This window comes from Corvus moneduloides, chromosome 13, assembly GCF_009650955.1.
Source record: "Corvus moneduloides isolate bCorMon1 chromosome 13, bCorMon1.pri, whole genome shotgun sequence".
Lineage (NCBI taxonomy): Eukaryota > Metazoa > Chordata > Aves > Passeriformes > Corvidae > Corvus > Corvus moneduloides.
The window spans coordinates 920,549-939,562 of NC_045488.1; the positions used below are offsets into that span (position 1 = coordinate 920,549).

General features: G+C 42.7%; 1 protein-coding gene across 17 annotated transcripts in view; it reads left to right on the plus strand.

Moving 5' to 3' along the window:
- MYO5A (myosin VA) overlaps positions 1–19,014 on the plus strand; it is a 98,667-nt gene that overhangs the window by 27,043 nt on the left and 52,610 nt on the right. For 16 of the 17 annotated variants that reach the window (XM_032122410.1, XM_032122394.1, XM_032122400.1 and 13 more), the window contains exon 5: positions 16,432–16,588. In XM_032122410.1, coding sequence (XP_031978301.1) covers positions 16,432–16,588 — 157 coding nt within the window. Of the gene's footprint in view, positions 1–4,072; positions 4,094–16,431; positions 16,589–19,014 lie in introns of those variants that run through there. The other variant, XM_032122411.1, reaches the window with a different exon arrangement.

Below are 19,014 nucleotides of genomic sequence, written 5' to 3' on the forward strand. Positions count from 1 at the left end.
TTGAAGTCATTGTTATTCTGAAAGGAATAAAACAAAGTTTCTGGCTGATGCTCTTCTCTTTAATTTATAGCTTGTGAAATATTTTGCAACATCTGTCTTTTATCCAGTGTTTTAGTACATTTCACAAGGGGAAAAGTTGCCCAAGTTAGTGAACAGTAAAGCTTTATAAATGCTGTGGAGATCATGGCCACTGACAGTTAGCAGGAATTACCAGAGATCTTGTCAGTATTTAGGTCTAAAATTAGCCCTGTGCTTTGTATGATTATGTTTTTTTAATTTGATTAGCAAAATAAGGAGATGCTTTTCAATTGTCGGTGGATCATTAAAGAGAAAAGTGCCAGGTTCTTAGCTGTTTCGTGTTTATATATGATACTGACAAGAGAAATCACTGGGCTTATGAGTGCTGTTACAGGCTCCTGGCTGTGTCAGTAGTGTCCCAGCTACGTAATCTGCCTGTGGCTGTTGTTGACTGGAATTAAGAGGGAGCAGAGGGACAATTGCAAAGAGCGCCTGAAAACTGAGTCTCTAGGGACACTGTAACAGCTGTGCAGGAAATCCTCATTTCTCTAGATGTTGCATCAAAATGAACTTGTCACCCAAGGGCAGTGGTTGTCAGAAACTTCTTCCCCTTTGCCCCAAGAGCCTGCAGTTACGGGAGCTTTTGAAATATTTAATTTCTAGAATAAAAATCTTTTGGGCTACCGTGTGGTCTCTGGTTAACAAGATGCTCCCCGGTATCCTGGCTGGTCAGCTTCAAGCTCTTGGTTTAGTTTTCCTTGTTGGCAATACAGCTCATGATCAAATTAAACAAGTAAAATAGAGAAAGATTTCTGGATTAATTGTGATGGCCCTTAAGATATGCTGCAAGTGGGGGAGGCAAGGGGAGAATGGGTTGAAAATTATAAAATCTTCATGGTTTGAAATTGGCTATCTGTTAATTTAAGAATCTGTATGAGAACTAGAACGGATAAAACGTTTGTCACGTGCATGTGTGAATACAGTGATCCACAATACCCAGGTCATAGATAATTTCGAAAGGAAACAGTACAGTGCAGCATTTCATGACTTTAGAGTAATTGCAAAAGAGACAGTGTTTCAAAAATACCCTTGTCTTGGTTTAACTCCAGCCAGCAACTAAGTACAACACAGCCACTTGCTTACTCCCTCCCTCCCCCAGTGGGATGGGAAAGAGAAACTCATGGGCTGAGATAAGAACAGGTTAATAATTGAAATAAAATAATAACAACAACAGTGATAACAGTGAAAAGGAAAGAGAGAAAGAGGAGTAAAACCCAGGAAGAAGAAGTGATGCACAGTAAGGTTGCTCACCACCCGCTGACCGATGCCCAGCCGGTCCCCAAGCAGCCATCAGCACCTCGTGGCCAGCTGCCCCCAGTTTATATACTGGGCATGACGTTCCTGGGTGTGGAAAATCCCCTTGGCCAGGTCGGGTCAGCTGTCCTGGCTGTGCTCCCTCTCAGCTCCTTGTGCACCTGCTCACTGCCAGAGCAGGAGGATCCCACACGTCCCTGGCTCCAGGGAAGCGCTGCTCAGCCCCGGCCAGGGCGTCGCTGTGGTGGCAGCGTTCTTCTCATCACTCCAAAATGCAGCCCTGCACCAGCTACTAGGAAGAAAATTGCCTCTGTTCCAGCTGAAACCAGGACAGCTCTACAACCACACTGTTGAACGGCAAAGATATTTTGCCTTACTTCCTTTCTGCTCAGAAAATAGACATATAATCTGGTGTGGAGATACAAAGGCAAAACTGTGTTACAACAGTCACATCTTCTTCATGTCTCTTTCATCACTGCTGTTTTAAACAGACCTGGTTCTCAACTTCCTCTAAAAGCTGTACAAAAGAAGAAGTTATTTATTTTATGTCTGAGGCTCGGCACAGTGGTCTGAAATTGTAGTCAGTGATGGCTGTCATCCTAATTCACAGAATTTTTGCTCTTAATATCAACCAGCGGAAGTAAGAGGTTGGAGAGGGATCTCTCTCCACTGGCTGACTCTAACCCCTCACTGAAGTGGGCTTGCCTCTTACTGGTGCTGAAATGTCAGATTGCTGGGTCACCTGTGTTCTGTGTGCCTGTGAGCTGGAGCCTGTGCAATGGAGATGTCTGTCTGCCACCATCAGCATTCTTTGCTGTCAGGCAGACTTGGGGGGCCTGAGATTTTGGCTTGAGCTTTCTCTGTGGCTTTCCCTTTTTGCGTTAATTACCTGCTCTTCAGCTCTCACTGCGCCCTCCGGCAATTCTGCTGTCCTGAATAACAACAAACAAGATGTGGTAGGAGTTCCTTTTTGAAACAAATGATGAGAAATTGTATAACTATGGAGATTAGCTTAAATAAACCTTCTGAATGATTTAATTAATTATTATATGTGTCTACGTTATAAACAATTTGTTATTCTTTTATGACTAACTGACAGTACTTTCATAGTTGCAGAATGAAATCTGGGCACACAATGCAACTGAAAAAAATTTCTCTACACTGAAGTAATAATTTAATTGTTTTAGCTTTTATTTCCTTTTCTATTTGTTGGGGTTTTTTTTGGCTTGTTGTTTTTAAGAACTTTTTCTGGTATTACAGCATACCGGTTTTGCTCACTGAATTTAGTTTTCTATTGCTGCTTACAGTTACTAAATCACACCCTTGAACTTCACTGTTTTTTTTTTTTTTTTTTTACTCTGAACAAATCACCGTTTACTTCTGAATTATGAGGCTAGAGAAAAAGAAGTCCAGTTTTATATTTCTGCAGCTGGCTTTTTAAAAATGAAAATCAGATTGTCTGTGACTGCTGTATTAATGCTTTAATAAGTGAGTTGCATATTCATATGGTAGCTAGTCATATGGCATTAATCTGCATTTATGTGTGAAATTGGTGAGGTTCATTTTTCTCTTGTTTTTGATCTTTCCTAACTCCATGTTTAAGTGATCACTGGAATAATTAGTCATGATGCTCCTATCCTTAAGGCTCCAGTGAGCTCTTCTAAATATTTACTCCTTAGGTCGTCTTGTTAATTTATAATTTAGTGATTTAGAATTTGTTCTTTCCAGCTTCATTGCTTCATCTGCTGTGGCTGAGAAACTCCATCTGTGTGCATGGTTAACTAAGTGATGTCTGTAGCCTTCTTCCGCCAAAGAAAATGCGCCATGGCAGAAATCTGGAAAGCCAGTGATTAAATATTTGTGTTGTGTTTTCAGAAAAAACACAGTGCAAAAATGCTGACCACTGGAATGACAGGGATGGAGCTCACATCTGGCTTGTGCATGAGAAATGATATACAGCAGTTGCCTGGGGTTAATTGCAGTGTAAAGCAGCACATAAAGATACCTTTGCATGTGACATTTCCTGCCTAGTGGCAGCCAGGTGATGTGATACCTGCTGCTGGAGGTGGTGGGCCTGTTTGAGCCTCCTGATTTCCTCTGCCAGCAGCAGTTCAGTCACCAGTTTCCAGGGGAGGGTGAGTGGAAGGGAGCGTGGTTCATCTTTACCTGTAGCCAGCAGTGCAATAAGTGCATTCTGTTTGCTTGGTAGCTTCTTGTCTTTTTCAGTGCAGGAAAACGTGCACAGCTCTTAAGACTAATCTCATTTTGGATTATTATTTCTTTTCTTTGCCCCTTTCCCATCTCTTCCTCCCTTGTCATCTGTGTCATTGTACCTTTTTCCTCTTCTCTCTCCATCTCCTGCTGCTCCTCTGCACAGACTGACAGCTTTGTTTCCGACACCTTTCCTCTGCTGTGCCTAAAATAAGCAATGATCTAGTTGTACAGCTGCACTTAAATTGTGTTAGACTTAGGGCTGTGAGTGGTTCATACTTAGCAGTAACTGAATTGGTCTGGGTTGTAGGAGCTGCCAGACCACAGATGTGAGGGTTTGGAGCAGATCTCCTCCTTTGTCCAAGGAGTGTGTCCCAGTGGGAGGGAGCCGGATCATTCGGATGGGGATGTGCCTGCGTGGCTTTTGTGCAGAGTGGTTTGGTTCTGCAGCTCTGACAAGCTGTGCTTTTGGGAGGATCTGGGACCTGCACTCTCAGGGCTCTCCTCAGCAGTGGCACTGTTTTGTCCATGGATAGCTTGCTCCATTTGAGTGAGTATATACAGGTTTGGGACTGTTTAAGGCAGATGAAGGACTTAGAAGGAAGAAAATTATTATTGAAGAATGTATTTTTGTCCCAGAAATATAAACCTCAATGTCAGCATGTGGGTGTTTGCATGTGTTGAACCTTTTGAGCTGCAATGCATGCCACTTTTGTATGTCAGTGTTTCCAAATTGTTAACAAAACCCAAGTTCAGTCTTCAGTTACCCCTCTGTGGTAACTATGAAATTGAGGAAAAGCTTCAGTTGCCAAACATTTTATTTTTTATTTTTTGAAAGCATTACAACTTCAGTAGGAATCATAACCATCAGCAGGTGTGGCTCATTTTCTTTGTAATATTCAATAGAATATTTAATACATTTTTAACCCCATGGTTTGCAGTAAGATGTTGATGATTATACTCTTGAAACTGTTAAGAATTGCATTAATGTATGAGATTTATGATTATCAGTTTCTTAACACTGTTAGGGAAAGACCTTCAAAATCACTCCTTCACAGGATTCTTTCCCCTGCCTAGTGAGGGTATATTTCAGTAATTAAGATAATGTATTTTTTTATCAGTGCTTTGTTGGTCTGATTTGTTCCATCCCACTTGTGGTTGATGGCAGATACAGCAGATTCAATTTAATAAATTAACTTTGAGATTTCCTTCTGATTAATTAGTAAAGTTGTCTTGCTCAAGTTGAGAGTAACCTTTGCAAACAGAATTGCATACTGATGAGATCCATATAAACCTTAATGAATACCAGTGTGGAAACCAACAGTGTTTAAAGCATCAATTTCCAAAGTTTTGCTTTTTCTGTTTGGACAAAGTATAGTGACTTATTCTGTGGTACTGTGTATCTTTTCCATTAAATTACCTTTAATAACCAGGCTGCCTCTCTGTTTTGTCAGCTTTTCTGTGCATGTCTGATGGCTTTCACCTGCAGGAAGATATTTTTCTATCACTTCTTGTTCAAAAGGAAGCTTGGTGAACTGTTGAGTAGGTGTTCTGAAAGCATCTTTACTGACAGTCTCCAGTTATCCCAGGCATCCCAAGATGATGTCCTCTTATAAAAATGCACATTTGATCAGCTGCTGCTTTGCTTCTGACTGTCTGATAGATGGATACTGTATTTTTGCCTGGCAGAAGTCATGACTGGGATGATTAACAACCTGTCACAGATCTGCATCCAGCTTGGAATGTGAGCCTGCTGTGGTGGGTGCTGGACAAACATACAGTGGCCTTCCTCCACTTATGGCCTTGATGTAGGACTTCTTGAGTTAAATATCTGCCTTGAAAAGAGATGGTCTTATTGGGCCTCCATTGTTAGAATGCAAGGGGAAAATTGTCCTTTCTAAGATGATTTTGGAGTAGTCTCTCACACTTGGAGCCTGATGTTTTATGATGTTACAGGTACAAGATGGCAGATGGGGGAATCAACTTGATATAAGGGACCTACTTGTCCAAGCAGTGATTGTTTTTAGGCAACAACAGGGTTAGATATGGTTGTAGCTGGATGCTGGAGTTCGTGTGAGGTGTCCTGCTGGTAGCTAAGCAATGAGCTTTCCTAAACTGTTGCCAGAGTGACCTCTGGCTAATCCCTGGATAAATCAGTTGCATGCTGCTGGCTCATCTTTGTGCTCCTCTGGAGTGCAATCTGTCTTGTGTTTGTAGTATGTGCTGACCTCAGTTTTCTTCATTTGTATGTGTTGGGAGATGTCACTGACAATTCATTATCTTTTCACCTGTTGACATTTTTACAGTCAAGAGCTGTGTTTCCTGGATGCAGTTATAATGGCAAGTGGTGCATTTTGTTAATTAAAAAAAAAGTACAACTTCTGGTTGTGAGAGTATTGCAAATAGCTTTTACCAAGCTGTTGTTGAAGACAGATTGTGAATAATAATATTTCATCTTTGTTTTGCACGTTCGATGAGCAGATCCCAGAGCTCTTTCCAGAAGAGATCAGCATCGTTACTGCCATTTTATAAGTTGAAGCAGACATGGGGATTGGGAGGGCAGCTTTGGTGAGTTCACCAAGGTGGCAAAAGCAGGGCATTGAGCCCCTGAATCAGAAGTCCTGGTCCTCTGTCTGGTGACTTGATGACACCAGCTTGAGAAAAAAATATGTGAGAATAGAGTACATAAATGATAGTGCAGTTCAGTTCAATGCTCTCAATGTACAAAAATGAGCAAATGAGCTGCATTTTTCACACCTTCCTTTCCTGCAGCATTAAGGGGTCTCTGTGCCAGGTAACATCTATTGCATAACAACATTTGCTTTCACTGAAGATTTGATGTGTTCCAGGCACTTTACAAGCCTTACCAAAGCCTGTCTCCTCTAATACTGGTGTCTTAATTTCTGCTTGTATAGAAGACAAGGTAGAGGTGGTGTGCTGTGGCCATGCCTGGATCAGCCCAGAGTGCCCTGGCCATGGCCCTGTGCTCAGAACATCCTCTTTTCTCCAGCAGCTAAAGATGTCAGTGAGAAATGCTGTTAGGCTTAAAAAAAACAAGTTAAACTGGAAATATATTTAGAAATGAGATTAAAGAACATGGTTTATTGGATTGATGTTTCATGTTTATTACAAGTGAATGCTTTTATAAAGAATTAATTTACTGCTTAGTAAGGAGCAGTTGTTGTGACTCGGGGTTGCAGCTGAAGAATTCTCTGAAGTGTTAATGTTTGGCATCTGTGAAGACTGGGATGCATCAGGCCAGAGCACGTTAGATCCAGATAGTCAGAATAAACCAATGGATACAGGGTGTGAAGGTGGAACAGACGCAGAAATGTGGCTGCTGTTCTGTGCTTGCTTCTGGGGCAAAGCACCTGGACCTCGCCGTTTTGTTTCTTTTCGTTCCTTTCCTTCCCGTCACATCGCTACAGAGCAGCTCAGAGCACTTCAGTCTCTGATAATCATCCTTGGTGCTTACGTAGCACTTTGGGTGTTTTACAGACACATTGTTAATCCACACACCAGCCCTTTGAGGGTGGAAAAAATAAATTATCTGTGTCAGGCCGCACCTTTTGGGATGTGCCAGTACAAGTGAATTTGGAGGCTTCGGCACAGGGAATGCCGCGGTGACGCGGCTCCGCAGGGAGAGAGGGGCTGTGCCTGCTGTTCACACAGCACTGCAAGGGGGAAGCTTGGAAAATGAAGGGTGGGGGTAGTAGGGGTGAAGGTAGAGCACTTCTCAGGTGTGCCTGGTTGCAGGAAGGTGACCTCCCAGGGAGAGCGGCTCAGCAGCTGCAGAGAATGGTAAGGGTGTGCTTGTGCAGCGTGGGCTTGGAAGCACTTGGAAAGTAAGAGGACAAAGCAGGGGAACTTACCCATTTTGAGGAGGCCGCTAGCCAAATCCAGAAATGGGGGATAACAGAAATCGTTTAAGGCTCTGAAGAACTTTGTGATTAAAATAGTTTATTCGGAAGGCTGATGAAGGGCAAGATGTTGCCTCCTGCCCTCAATATGAGAGGTGCTGGGAAGGCAGCCCAGAGCTGGCTGCTGCTGCTTTCCATCACTCCAAGAGCATTAGAAAACTGCTGAATGAATTCTTGTTTGTTTATTTATTTATTTATTGAACAGTTAAATTGCTTCTGTTTGAAAAGCAAATCCTGGGTTTGTCGAGTTGCCAGGCTTTATAATGGCTTCTAGCAGATGCTGCATGCCCTGGGCTGAGTTTCAAAGGTCTTTGCACTGAAGGAGTGCAGCTGAGCATGCACAGCCTTGTTTGCTGCCACACAACACTGCCCTTAGGCAAAGGTGAAGCTAAATATATTGCATTGACTTGGGTTAAACCTCCCAGCACTGGTGGGTTTTACAGCTGCCTTTTATTTTAGGATAAGCGGAGAAGCAGTTTTGGTCTTCTAGAAAAACAAGTAGCTAACAGTGGGAGCATCACAGAAAAGTGGAGCACAGCTGCCCAGAAAATGACCCTGGGACCTACTGTGGCAGGGGACTGGGAGGGCAGGTCTTGAAGAGAGCACAGGCTGGTGAGTCTGCAAAAAAAAAAGCCAAATCCTTGTATCACTCCAAAACCACATTTTGTCCTGAAAAGAGAAGACTGTCCTGGGGAAAAAAATACAGCTATGTTTTGATTTCAAGTTTACCATCAGTGGTAATTTTAGGAAACACTATTTATTTCAATGTTTATTGAAATCAGACGTATTTAGTGAGCCTTCAGATGAGTTGTGCAAAACCTTACTCATCTTGTACCCCGCCTTTGTCTTTCTGGTGCTTTATTCTTCTGCCTGCATTGATCGGCTGTGCATCCTCCTCCCTGCTTTGGAAGATCCCAGTCCCTTGGGGACAGGGCTCCCTTTAGCCTGCTGGGGTTGGCCACCTGCAGCTGGGAAGGCCCTTCCTAAACTTCTTAATGAGTTAATCCAGCTGCTTTCTGTGAAGCTCACAAAACTTTAAATACTACAGAGAGCTCTTGGCATTGTATTGATACCTGATGAAATTTGGGGTTCACAAGGAAGGAGATCTGTAGAGGGATTCCTTGTGGAACAGGGGCATGTGATACCCCAGGGCAGTCTGGGCACCCCAGGATTGCTAGGGAAGAACCCCTGAAGGGGCCTCAGGCTGCAGACAGGCTTGCCAAGACACCTGGCAGCAGGCAGCCTTGAGAACCCTTGGCAAAGTTACACACTGGTCGGCTCCCCCGCTGCTTAGAGGCTGTCCCGTGGGAAGAGGGTGTGAAGCTTTGTAAAGTAGATTTAAGTTGGTGTAAGGAAGCAATAAAGGAAGCACGATGCTCAAATCATATCAGTGTTCGTGTCGTGACTCCGGCCGGTTCCCCTTAGCTTGGACCCCCCAAAGAGTTCAAAATCTTTTCTATGGGTAATTATTCCAAGACTGAATGAGCTGTTTGGAATGTGTGGAGTATTTGATATATTCTTCTGTTCTTTGATTCTGTGTTTCCTGTAACAGCAGTACTTCCAAGTTATTTAGCAACATCAGTAAAGCCATTACAGTGATAGTTAGCACTTTCACACTGATTTATTTTAGGTGCGTTGTGTAAACTTCATTTATTTTGGCTTTGTTACCAGTGCCTCATGGGGGGGAAAGGATCATTATTAAACAGATTTTTTTAGTCATGCTGTCAGATACAAAGATGTGTGAATGTTCTGACTGTAGATACTGCAGGTTATTTTGGTCATATGCTGTCACAAATATGCAATGGAGATGCTGAGAGATTGATTGCAAAAATAGGATGTTTACTTATGTCAGAGTTCTGTTTGTATTGCTTGAGACACTAAATCATGTCAGCTGCTGTGTATCCTGGAGAAGTTTGGAGATCTGCTCTAAGGTGTAAAACATGAAACATAGCTTAAACTGAGTTTTTGTTGGTTCTTAGTTAATCTTATGGCTCTCAGGGAAGCTGCAGTGCGTGAAAGTACAGCAAGATTTCGAACCTGCCAGCGTTTCAGAATGACTCCTATGTGACCTTTCAGCAATGTCATTGGTTTTTAAGTCATTTTCTTGGGTTGGTTTCGTGCTGCCATAATTCAGCTGTAGGATGGCAAAGCACTAGGCTCCTTTTCTGTCTTTCATGGGCACGATGCACACTGATGTTAGCGGTAGTTACGTGTGTGTGCTGAGAGCAGCATCTATCCCAAATGTTCCCTGCGTCACAGGTTCCTTCCCTGGGAGTTTATGTCAGGTACTTTGATCATTGAAAATTCACTGTTTTGAAAATGTAAAGCAATTCCAGGCTTGCAGGTCTGTCTTATCCCCACAGAACTGCAGCAGAACGGTAGTGAGATAGAGGAGCAAACGTCACTGCTAGACTAAATAAAAGCTAGCTATGGTGTGCTTGCATTGAAGCAGTGGGAGATGTTAATGTTTGAGGAACCCCAGATCAGGCCCTTAGCAGCAGTTTTGCGCTGTTTTGAGTTAAATAAAAATGAAATGGTCATATGCAGTGGGGTTGATGCCCTTACCCATAACCTAAACCTGTTATTCCAAAAGAAAAGAATAAAGCAGTAGCAACTCCACAAGGAGGAAAAACAACAACAAAGGAAAAAAAAAAAAGAAAAGCCAGGAGATTTAATTAACCTTTTAGCACTGAGGCAGTGAGGGGGGAAGATGTCCTGGAGGTGGTGGCCTTCAAACCACCCTGACAAGAACCTTCCTTATAAACATCAGCACCTTGGCAGTGTCCTCAAGGTCGACAGACATACAGCTTTTAGGATCAAAGGCAAAGTAAGTACTAATGTTCTTCTCATCAAATTGCCCTGTTATTTGCTTTCTTCATTACATGTTAAGGATATTGCACTCTGATCTTTTCTGCCAATCTCGTCTGTGTTACGACATGGAGACAGTTCAACTTTGAATTAGTTCATCACAGGCAAGCATTTCAAAGTCCATATCAGAGTCTTTTCAAATTAGCTGTTAATGATACAGTTTTGCCAGGGAGAGATGCTGGTAGCTTGGGTATGAATGGATTGATAGGAATATTGAGGTTGATGTCAATAATTTCTGTATTCCTTTTGTTGTCACTAATTCTGTATTCCTTTTGTTTGTTTTCCCAAGTTGATGTTTTTGTGGGGGACGTGCTTATATATGTTTATTTGACATTATTTGCTGTGGAGTCATGAGTCTGAAAGCCAAGATCAAGTGATACATCTGATATATCAGTCATAGGAAGCAAAAAAAGCACAAAAAAAAGTGTTGTGCTTTGATGATTAAATCAAATAGCTTTGGGCTTCTTTAATTCTCTCTGAAATGCTTATTGATAGAGAGGTTTTTAACTTTTAGTGTTCCTGCTTCAGAGAGGGATTTTCAGTTGGTATGGAGGAAGAAGGTAAACAAAGATATCTATAAGGATTTTTTCAGTGTCTATGTCTTGATTATCCTGATCTGTTTGGACAGTTTGCTGTGGAAGTCATGGCTTTGATGCAGTAAGCTGTTTTGGTTTTTGTGGGAAGCAGCTTAAGTGGGTGCAGTGATCGTGAATTAAAATTGTTTGAAAATTGACAACTCTGCCATTAGTATTAGCAACTTTCATTTCTTGCACTGATTTTTCTTTTTTTGCCTCAATTTTTGCATTGGTCAGCTGAAATAGTTAAAAGCTGCCCTGGATAATGATGGCTGTCAGTGATCAGTCAGTGTTGTTGCAGCACTGTACAAATTGGAGGTGCCTAGTGACAGTCTTGTCTTGCTTCCAGTGTATATGGCAGCTGTGACCTCATGAGAGTGGCAGTTCCTCCACACTGAGCTCTTCTGAAAGCATTTACCGTACGTTTTTATGAAACACAAAACTTAAAGTAGCCAGTGCTATTGAAAGCATTGCATTAAGATATATGCACATCTTCAGCAAAGGGTGTTTTCACCTCTTGAGAGTAAGGTGATGTTTTTAAAACCACTTGCTGGTTTCTTGTGCATTGTCATTTCACTGATAATCTCCAAACCCTGTTCTGTATGTAAGGTATCTCAAGACAGCTTGCAGCACACTGCTTTCCTCAATGCTGAACCTTCTTTGAGCAGAAACTATGTTCAGTGTTAAATTTTGCAGTATTTATTCAAAGCAGAAGAAGCCCTGCTGCTGTGTAGGCTGTAATCTCAAGCTTGCAGGAACTAGGTAAGACTGCATCTCTTCATTTTTGGCACTCTGACAGTGAATTTCCTCATGAACATATTGCCTGTCAACAAAATTTTGTAGATAAAGTAAAATTGTCTTTTGAAGTTACTAGCCTATGCAGAAATCTGGTTCTGCATTATTTTTTGTGATAGAGAACCACTACTTTAAACTATCACTGAGTACTCCATAGTGCATCCTCATTCTTTTATTTATCAAGGAATAGCTGTTACCCTCACATGCTTCCCAAAGTATAGGCCTGAGAGAATTTATATAGAAGATTTCTGAACCAAATCCTCTGCTACTGCAAGCAATCTCAGCCTATCATTTCACATTTCAGCTTGTGCAGTGTCTGGGCCTGTCATCTTAAAATGGCAGTTTTAGTGTAGTTTTGTCATTCCTTTATTCTTCTGCACTGTTCAGAAGCAGCAGAAGCTGAATGTGATCCTGACCAATGCCTGAACATAACGTGGTGTTTCCATGAGTGGTAGACTGCTCCCAGTCAAACTGTTTCAGTCTTATCTTTTCAAGATAATTTGGCTTAACATTGCATCACTGTGATGTAGTTCTGTGTGCTAGGATCTGATTGCTGTCTGCCTTTGGGGGAAAGAGGACTCCTCCACCCCTCATCTCCCAGGTTGCTTTTCCTCATTTCTGTTTGCAAAAGCATAATTAAAATGCTCCCTCCATTCAGAAGTAATCTTAATTTTAAAATAATCTACTTACGTGTTTTATGCAGAGAAAAAACTGCATGAAGATGAAGTATTGCATAAAATGAGGCATCTGGCTGCAAAGTGGTGTCACACATAAAGCTGTTGTCCTACTTAATGTTTCATTGGCTGAAAGTTTTAATTATAGCTTTTTTTTTCTGACTGGTGACATGTTAAGTGCTCAAGATGTCAGGTCAAAGGTCAGGGGCTAATGATTTAACTAAAAATAACTTGAAAGGTGAATTATATCTCTGAGAATGAACTTGGGTGGTGTCACTTCGGTTTTCTGGGGAGTTTTTCCTTTGTTGTGTTTTGGTCTTTTAAATTTTGCTTTGTTTTTAATGCAGCCTGATGATGAAAATTTCATTTGACATGAACAGAGGCTATACTTTAGACCGCTGCTTATACCAAATAATTAAAAATAATTCTCACTACATTTCATCCATCATCCAGGGTGCTTTGATGCTAGTTTACTTGTAATTTTTCCTTTACATGTGGCGTTCTGTTTCTTTAAAGTTTTATGTTGTTAAAGAGCTTTCTGCTGAGCTGGCCCAGCTGCCTGGCAGGACCACTCCAGCCTCCTCCACAACTAAAGACCTTGCTGCCTGTGGTAGGATGTCCATAAGCCAAGTCTTCCTGGGGCTGTGGCAGTAAGAGCTCATCCCTGCTGCTGTTTTGTCCGTTCTCCTTCAAATGCCGAGTGCCATCTCGGGCGGTGTTCTGTTGTGTTTTCCTTTCTCTCTGCCAAAAAGCACAAAGAATAATATGCTAGAGGATGGTCACTGCAGTGTGTTAAAGCAGAACAATGGATTAATGTACTGTTGAAGACAAGAGCGGCCCTGAGCGTGGATGGAGCGCTGGCAAGAGGACGCTGCTGCAGACAGTGAGGGAGCCCTTTGTTTGTCACGATGGCTGTGGCTGCTGCAGACACAGAAAGTCACTGCAGGAGAGACAGCAGCAATGCTTTCAGCTCACACAGAGCAAACCCTCTCTTCTCTAAGCCAGTGTGTGCAACGGGCATGTGTGTATGTACTTGTGGAATACAATAATGGATCCCTTATTCCTGAGCACATGAGTGTGTGCTAGGGAGAAGAGTATGTCTTCATATCTTAGGACATGGGGGAAAGAAATTGGCTAATTAGCAACATTCTTAAGGAGAAATTATTTCAAACTCATATTTTCATTATTGTCTTTGTAAAAGTGGAACTCCTGAGAAGAGACCAAGGACTGCAAAACCAGTGTGCGTTTTCCATGCTCCCACACGTGTCCTTCAGGGATGTGACAGCTGGAATGAGACACCTTTATTTCCATGTTCCTTTCTTGGCAAAATAGCTCATTTTTATTGACAGTTCTGTCAGAAGTCTGTTTTGCCAGAAGTCTGAGTTTGCATTCCTTGGTTTTCTGAAAGCCTTTTGTACTTTGGGAACTAAAATGTTTAACCATCAGAGGATCCATTTCATAGACTTGAGCTTCCCCAGTCTTCATATATTTAATGGTATTTAATACATGAAACAGCTGGTGATCTACAAATGAAAAGCTTGTGTTGTTGCCTGTCTCCTGTGTTAGGCAGACTCTGAAATCAGACCAGAAGTTTCATATTTTAGAATGGCATGGGTTTTTTTTTCCTGTTTGAAAGAACACAGGTGCCAGAGAATGGTGCCAATCCTAGGAAGAAATGGTTGTTTTTGACACACTGCAGGAACTGTCTGTGGGAGAGGAAAATTGTTACCAGTTGTCCCATTTAAGCCTGGATTTTAGGAATTTGCTTTGATTTCTCCTGCATCCTGCTGCTGCTCTCTTTGAGCAGGAGGATCCATGTAACTCCTGCAGCTTCCTGAGCCACAGGCTCTTTCCCACACACCTCTGTCTACCATGAGTGAACTCTGCGAGGGGGAATGGGGAAGAAACACGAGTGTTTCTTCTTCATTTTCCAGCTGGAAGTCTTCATTGCTACTGGAAGCCATCCCAGGCACAAAGACCTCCCTTGAGATCTTGTTTGATGGCCCCTGTCACTGGAGGGTGAGATGAGACTTGTGGCCAAGGCTGGCATCTCTGGTAGCTGGGTCTGTGTGACCTGGGCTGCATAAACCTGGGTTATCAAGCTGAACAGTTCTTCTTTCCCACGACTTTCCCACTGAGACTGAGCTTGGTGTGTCTGAATGTGAGCTGTGCTGTAGTCATTCACACTTATTGCATGTGTTACATGGAAGCTGAGAACATAAAATTAGGTTGCTTTGATCTTCTTAACACTTTGCTATTAAATTTAAAGCAGCACTCAGCCATTTCAAGTAATTTCTTTTTACCAAAATGTGGAAAATCTGCCTCAACCAGTACCTTCATTTGGTTAAACAAATGCCACTGTGGCTCTCCCAGAGGATGGGTGACAGACCCAGAGGCTCCTTCAGCCTGTGGCTTTGAGCAGCACGAAGTGGGTGCTGGAGCTGAGCTCTTATCTGAGGGCTTGGCATTGTTCTTGAAGATAGGTAGCATCTTGAGAATAGCAGCAGAGTCTCACAGGAAGCCAGTGGGAGATCAAATTAATTTGATGGGAATGGTGTTTAACTCCAGGTGGGAGATAGAGATGGTCACCATTCTTCTACCAGGTGGGAAGGCCTGGCCAGGCACCTGAGGTGCCTGAGGGGTTATCACAAGCATCATGCTGGGACAGAGGAAGGGAGGGAGCAGGAGGAGGGGCTCTCACCTCTGGGGGCCATGGTGCATTAGAGGCCCTGCTGAGGGACATGGACACGGTCCAGTTTCCATTTGGGGCTGGTAGGGTGTTGGGATACCTATGGACTCGTAAGCATGACATGTCACCTGTAACACAAATTTGAGACAAAATCACCGATTTTGACTAAGGTGGACGGGCGTCCTATACTTAACACAGAAAAAGAACACGTATACTTTATACATGTTTGAAATAATGAAGCTTTTTATCATCAGCAGGGCTTTTTTTACCGTCCCAGAAGCAGAACTCCAGACCTTCTGCCAGCCTTCAGGCTGCAGAAGCCAGAGGTAGTTTTTCCATGCACATGTCTTCGATTCCCCTGCACAGCATTTCCCGGTGGCCTCGGCAGGCACTGGCAGACCCTGCAGACTGTCACTGTGCTGCCTGAACGTGGAGGTGCCTGAAGTGTCATTCACAGCTCCTGTGCTCTGAGGACAGCCTGGTCTGTGCCTTGGCTATGCTCCCTGTGTTCCTGCCCCAGCTCTGTAAAGCTCTGGGGGAAGTTTTATTCCTTCTTTCGCCTCTTCATGCAAGTGTATAAGATGTGATTAAGCTCTCCCAACTCATAGGAATACTTTGAAATGTCTTTCATTTTAACTTCATTTGCTTTGAAAATGTAAAAGCTTTATAAAGCACATGTGGTCTTTATTTTAAAAGTTTCAGGCTCTATAAATGTTAATTTGTGTTATTTTGTAGTGTGTTGTTTATTCATATAGTTGGGTTTATGCACAGAGCCCTCTTTGAGTTGAGAGAAAATTGTTTTAGCAGCAAATTGAAATTATTCTTTTTTACAAGAGAAGAAATTGTTTCACAGCAGAGGGACTGTCTTCACTCCAGAGCTGCTGTCTGTGTCCTCAACAGCCATGCTTGAATTTTTCAGATTCAGAACAATTCTGGAATAAGCTGGTGGTTAGATCAGAGGGACGAAAGGTTTCTGTGGCTGACTCTGCTGTTGATTTCTCTATCTGTAAGATGGCACTCATGATCTTTACTAATGAACGCTGCTAATGTAGTGGAGCCCTGTACCACACACTCCGGGTAGAAGTAGCTGCCGCAGCGTGTAGTGAATAGCAGTAGCAGATCTTTGCCATAGCCAGGCTCTCTGCAGTGGCTCTGCTGGCTGGCTGGGCTGTGCCAGCAGTGTCCATCCTGGAGGAGCATCCTGCAGGCAGGCGGCTCGGTCACGAACTGCCTCGTGCCTGCCACGTGCACTTACCTTAACGCTGTGCTGCTAACATCTGTGGTGGAAGGGTTGTTGTCAAGCTGGGGATGCAGAAAATAAGTGTCTTGAGAGAACAGCTGGGAATTAACGTGTGTTTGTGTTTCAGAGATGAGCGAAATCAGTCAATCATTGTCAGTGGGGAATCTGGAGCTGGAAAGACTGTCTCTGCTAAGTATGCCATGAGGTACTTCGCCACGGTCAGTGGATCTGCCAGTGAAGCCAATGTTGAGGAGAAAGTCTTGGCCTCCAACCCCATCATGGAGGTAAGAGGGCTACTGCACCAAACCCCACCCTCCAGCTGCAGTTACTACTGTGGGGCAAACATAAGCGTTCAATAGAGAGAGCAATCCGTACTTCTAAAAAACATCTATAAATATATATTAAAATTTTGCGTTTAATCCATTTACAAGGAGTTGCTTTAGGTGTCATTTTTGTAACATTTATGAAAGACTGAGAGAAGATGGGAGGGAGGTAATGTTTCAGTATTGATCACGTATTTCACATAAGAAAGTCATTTTTACATGAATACTGCTTTAAGTCTCTTCAGCTTTGTAACTGGTAGTTCCCAGACTGCTGGCCAAATGCAATTGGAGAAGACTGTTTTTGTGTGTAAAATTCCAAAGAGGATAAAACTTGTGGTCTTAACCACTAAATATGTACATCACACAGTGGGGCCAGTAGATTGTACTCTGAAAGGAAGTAAAGCAAATGTTAAATTTTAGGAAATACAATTAGAAAAGAGAGACTGAGAGAAAACAAAGTTACATGGGATGCACACAGTTTCTTTCAGAGGAGAAAAACAACATAAGAAGACATAATTTTGCTATAATGAGCTCAGAGTCATGTTTCAGTTCTGGAAATGGTTTGTAACTAACTGTAGTCAAGTACCAAAGCCATTGGCTTGGGAGCACAGATGCTGGCAATAGACTTTGAGAGAACATGTACAGTTCCTCCTGCTTCAGGGTCTGTTCTCTGGGAGGCTCAGGAGACACAAATTCTGATGTCATAGCCAAGCAGAAAAGATTTCTTAGACTTACCTGAATTGTTTCTCCTGCCTTTACCTACATGTGTAGCTTCAAGTTGTGGTTGAAGTTGAGGAACTACGTTAAGAAATGATTCATTAGAGTGATAGTCTTGGGGGAAATTCTCGAGAGAAGTAGCTCTGTCCATAGGGGCACTCATGCTCCTGCCTGTGAACAGCCTAGGAAAATGCTTTTGGACCACTGATGCCTTGGTAGATGTTGGTCATCTCTCTGCAGTAGTGTGAAAGATCATGAGTAAATAGAGTGCATGCAGTGAAATGTGAAATGCAAAATGCTGCCATTGTTTTTTTTCTCAGGTATTTTAAAAAATGAACTATGTTTTATTCCTCCTTTCCTCCTGGCATGAGGAGTTCATGATACTCAAACTATAGCTGCCCCATCACAGTTGTGTGTGTCTGTCACAAGGTAATTGTGCCTGGTTTGTGGTGCTGTGTGGTGTTTGGAAACTTCTGTTGTGGGATAAAACAAGCTGTGCTGTGCTGGGCAGTGACTCCTCCAAATGTCCAGCCATGGGAGGAAGCCAGGGAGCTGCGCAGTGCCTGGAGCTGCAGCTGCCCCAGGGGAGCAGTGGCCGTTCCGCAGGTGTGAGCTGAGCCCAGAGAGCACCGTGCAGTGCTGCAGTGTTTGCAGGAGGAGCCACGTCCCGCCCGGGCCACGCTGACATTGGGCGTGCAGCTGACGGGGCCGGGGCGCTGAGCCCGCTCCTGCCCTGCCCAGCACGGCGCTGGTACCGGGTGCCCTCACATCAGCCTGCCAGGGACAGCTCTGGCACGAGGCTCTGCAGGACAGCTCTGTGCCTGGGCCTTTGCTGGGGGAAATACAAACTCTGCGGTTTCCCTGCACCACTTCTTTTGTTTGGTCTAAAAGCCTAAAGCAAACATCCTGCTCTCAGTCCTTGCACCCCACCTCCCAGTCAGTGGCCATCAGCTCACCACTGATTATCTGAATTAATTTTCAAAAGCAAGGAAGTTTAAATTGAGGACTAGAGCTTCCCATCTGTACCTTTTTTCATTCGCTGAAAACCAATGGTGGTGCTTTATTTTTATTTTTTAGGGATACCAATTTTGTGAACAAGGGTATATCTAAAAATATATTTCAGTTGCTCTAAAGGTCATTATACTTGGATAAAAGTTATCCTTTTAACTCCCAACACTTGAACTTTAAATTAGCTTTAGAGTGAGTGTTGTAAAATTTGATGTTGAGACAGACTCTTATGATAGCATAATTAATGTTTTGAAGTCTTTAGTTGATAAATCAGTAGAAACACAAATTAACCCATATATTTTAGGAGGAAAATGAGTAGTTCATTTTAGGAACAGGAAACTCCTCACTTGCTAAGCTGACTGTAAAGTCTTAGGAGCAAAAGGTCATTTTATTTTTAAGTTTCTCTTTGGACAACCTAAACATCAGTATTTAATGAGCTACCATCACATGGTCTTAGCCTACTAAATACTCAGTAATGTCAAGAGATCACTGTACATTTCTAGCAACTATCTAAGTGACTACTTTTGTAGTCAATAACTCTATACAGTTTTCCTATTGCAAATGTAGAAGTGGAGAAGTCTTAAAGCACATCTTTATATGTCATTTCCTGCTGCTCATTCTTCGTTACCCTCTACAGCTACACAAATAGTACAGCTCTGTAT